General features: G+C 50.6%; 1 protein-coding gene across 13 annotated transcripts in view; it reads left to right on the forward strand.

Moving 5' to 3' along the window:
- ANK1 (ankyrin 1) overlaps window positions 1–2,984 on the forward strand; it is a 203,346-nt gene that overhangs the window by 157,512 nt on the left and 42,850 nt on the right. For all 13 annotated transcript variants that reach the window (XM_015565192.1, XM_015565194.1, XM_006765542.2 and 10 more), the window contains 2 exons: window positions 756–852; window positions 1,977–2,055. In XM_015565192.1, the coding sequence (XP_015420678.1) occupies window positions 756–852; window positions 1,977–2,055 (176 nt within the window). The remainder of the gene's footprint in view (window positions 1–755; window positions 853–1,976; window positions 2,056–2,984) is intronic.

Below are 2,984 nucleotides of genomic sequence, written 5' to 3' on the forward strand. Positions count from 1 at the left end.
TAACACTCCGGAGCCGGGAGCTTTGACTAAAACAGGAAATGTACACCCATAAGATCCATGCCCTGGCGGGGAGCTCCCGCCTGTCCATCTCTGTGTCTGTGCCCATGCCACTGTGTTTGTGATCATAACTGCATGAGCTGTTGTTGTATTTCATTCTGTCAGCTCCAGATCACAGAGTCAGGACACTCACTGCTAAGGGACAGCAGATGACACTGCAGAGTCGAGGGCTCCCACTCCAGTGCAAGCAAGGAAAGAGAAACAGAGAGGCAGCCTGGGTTGTAGGCATAGTGTGCACCTGTGGTGACGGGTTTAGGAAGTAGTGAGGCTCCACCGGCCATGGTTACAAGAACCCCTCAGCCCTTCAAAACGAACGGGTGCAGTTCCGTGGCAGCTTGTGCTTCTGTGGTGCATGGAGTGGAAAAGAACAGAAGCAGCCCTTTCTCTGGTGTCACTGCACACTCTACAAGGGCTCTTTGGAAATGGAATTTGCCAAGCGAAAAAAAAAAAAAAAGTTCTTTCTGGTTGTATTTTTTTTTCTTCTACAAAGGCTGGTACAGACTAAGATGCTAGGAGCTGCTGCCCTGCTCTGGGTACCAGGGCTGGAGGAACAGGGCTGGTAGAAGACGTTGCTAATGGTCCCCTTCGAACATCTGAGCCTTCCTCCACTCCTCGACACTGAGGACCAGGCAGAGCACTTGTTTAAAAGAAAGAGGAAGTCTCCATTCCGTCACTCACTTAAACTTGTGTGGTTTCAGGAGAAGAACTCGTCGGCTCCAGGGCTGAGAGGCAGGACTCCAGGGATGTAGATGAAGAGAAAGAACTGCTGGATTTTGTGCCGAAGCTGGATCAAGTGTAAGAAGTGCCCACCCTGTGGATGGCCGAGGTCCTGCCCTGGACCTCAGAGCAGAGAAAGTCACTGGAAGGCCAGCCCCCGGGTGTGCCCCTGACAGGGATATAGTTGCTGGTCGGTTGGACTGTGGGTCCAGCACCTTAGGATAAACTAACTCTGTAGCTTGAGCATCAAGTGGGGACATGGAGGCCTCCCTTACATCATATTGTCCGGAGTGTCTTCCCTCCTCTTCCGGTACCTCTGCCTCCCAACTTTCTTCCTCCCCCATTCACAGTCTCATATGCACACCCCTTCTACCTCTCACACACTCTCAGTTTCTCACCCAGAAAAATCCATTGAGAAAATTCACATTAGAAACTGGTGCCTGAGCTCTAAGACTGACCACATCCTTCCACACATTAGGGAAAACCCACAGAGAGGCTGTCTCTGCCCTGAACACATTTCTCACTCCTCCCTGTGACGCTGGGAGTTACTCTGCTGTGGGCACATTAGCACACGGGGATTTTCTACAAATAAATCTAGAAGAGACCACTGTGTGGAAACACTGAGCCCTTGGTGTTTTCTGGACAGACAGACGTGTGCCAGCGTCGTCCCATGGCTTATACAAAGCAGGACAGTGAGACAAGCAGGAAGTGAAACAACAAGGATGTGTAATCAATTTGTATTTTTTGAACATCACTTAGAAAGAAGTACAAGACTTGGCCCCTGGCCATAAAGAAACTACAGATTTATTTGGTAGAATCAACACACACCCAGAGGTCATATAGCAATGCAGAATAAGGTGTGGAGGCCAGAGCGAGGGTTCTGTCAACAAGGGCTCTGAGGCTAAGAACTGGACTAATGAGAATGGGGAGGATTCCTGGAGGAGGTGGGCCCTTCAGTGAGGCCATGAGGGACAGCGGGGCTCCGGGGAATGGCTTTGAGGCGAAGGGAGGAAGCTGGTCAGTGGTGGAGGCTGAGTTGTATTGCATGTGCCAATGGGGGAGCCGGGGGTCCAGGCTGTGGTGAGAGAGCAGACTGGGTAGGTTATTGTGGGGTACAGAGGTGTTTCACTTAGGCCTCCCATGGAAGAAGGGGGACCACTTGGAAGGATTGTCTCTGATTTTCCAATTGTCTTGGTGCACAGGGTGGAATCTCCAGCCATCCCGAGGATTCCCTGTGTCACACCTGAGACAGTGGTGATCAGATCTGAAGAGCCAGAGCAGGTAAGAAGCATCCTTTCTCTTGTTTTCTATTTCGTGGCGAGCAGAGACCCCCGGGACAATGATTGCTTCGAGATGACGTGGGGTACGAGAGGAGCTAACAGTTGAAACACGTGTAGCATTTACCAAGCCCTCAGATCCGAGATTCTATGTGCTCCTCATAGCCCCTAGGGCAGTGGTTCTCAACCTTCTGGCCCTTTAAATACAGTTCTTCATGCTGTGACCCAACCATAAAATTATTTTCATTGCTACTTCATAACTGTAATGTTGCTACTATTATGAGTCATAATGTAAATATCTGATATGCGGGATGGTCTTAGGCGACCCCTGTGAAAGGGTCATTCGACTGCCAAAGAGGTCACAACCCACAGGTTGAGAACCGCTGCCCTAGGGTGTCAGTGTTCTCATTATCTCAGATATGACTGACATGGCGTCTCGCAGAGCCCACGGGCGTGGGAAACACCATTATGCTGGTTCAGTCATGAGCAAGGCTGAGAACCAACACCAGAAGTTCAGCTCAAAGGCCCATGTTCTCACGGCCCCGACCACGGTGCATGCATGCGCTCTCTGCAGCCATGGAGGCAGCAGGTCACAGTGCTGGAGAGCTAGCTCGAGGCTGCACCTGCCCCTACAGCGAAGTTTTGGGCACGTCACAGAACCCTGTGCTCCTTTTCTTTCACATCAGTGAAAAGGGAGCAGTTTCTGCCTCACCTTCCTTAAGGGATTACAGGGAGCTTAAAATACCAATAGGAATAGAAGAGGGTGTCAGAGAGATTGTTCCCACTGGGATATTACTCATTGCAGTACCCTACGGTGTGGCTCCCCTGGATGGCATCTGAATTTGTCTCCAAAAAGGGTCGGAGGGTTTAAAACAATTTCATTTCCCCTTGGTTACTTTTATGCCATTGGCACTCCCCCCCCATCCCCCTATA

Source organism: Myotis davidii, unplaced genomic scaffold (genome assembly GCF_000327345.1).
Source record: "Myotis davidii unplaced genomic scaffold, ASM32734v1 scaffold93, whole genome shotgun sequence".
Lineage (NCBI taxonomy): Eukaryota > Metazoa > Chordata > Mammalia > Chiroptera > Vespertilionidae > Myotis > Myotis davidii.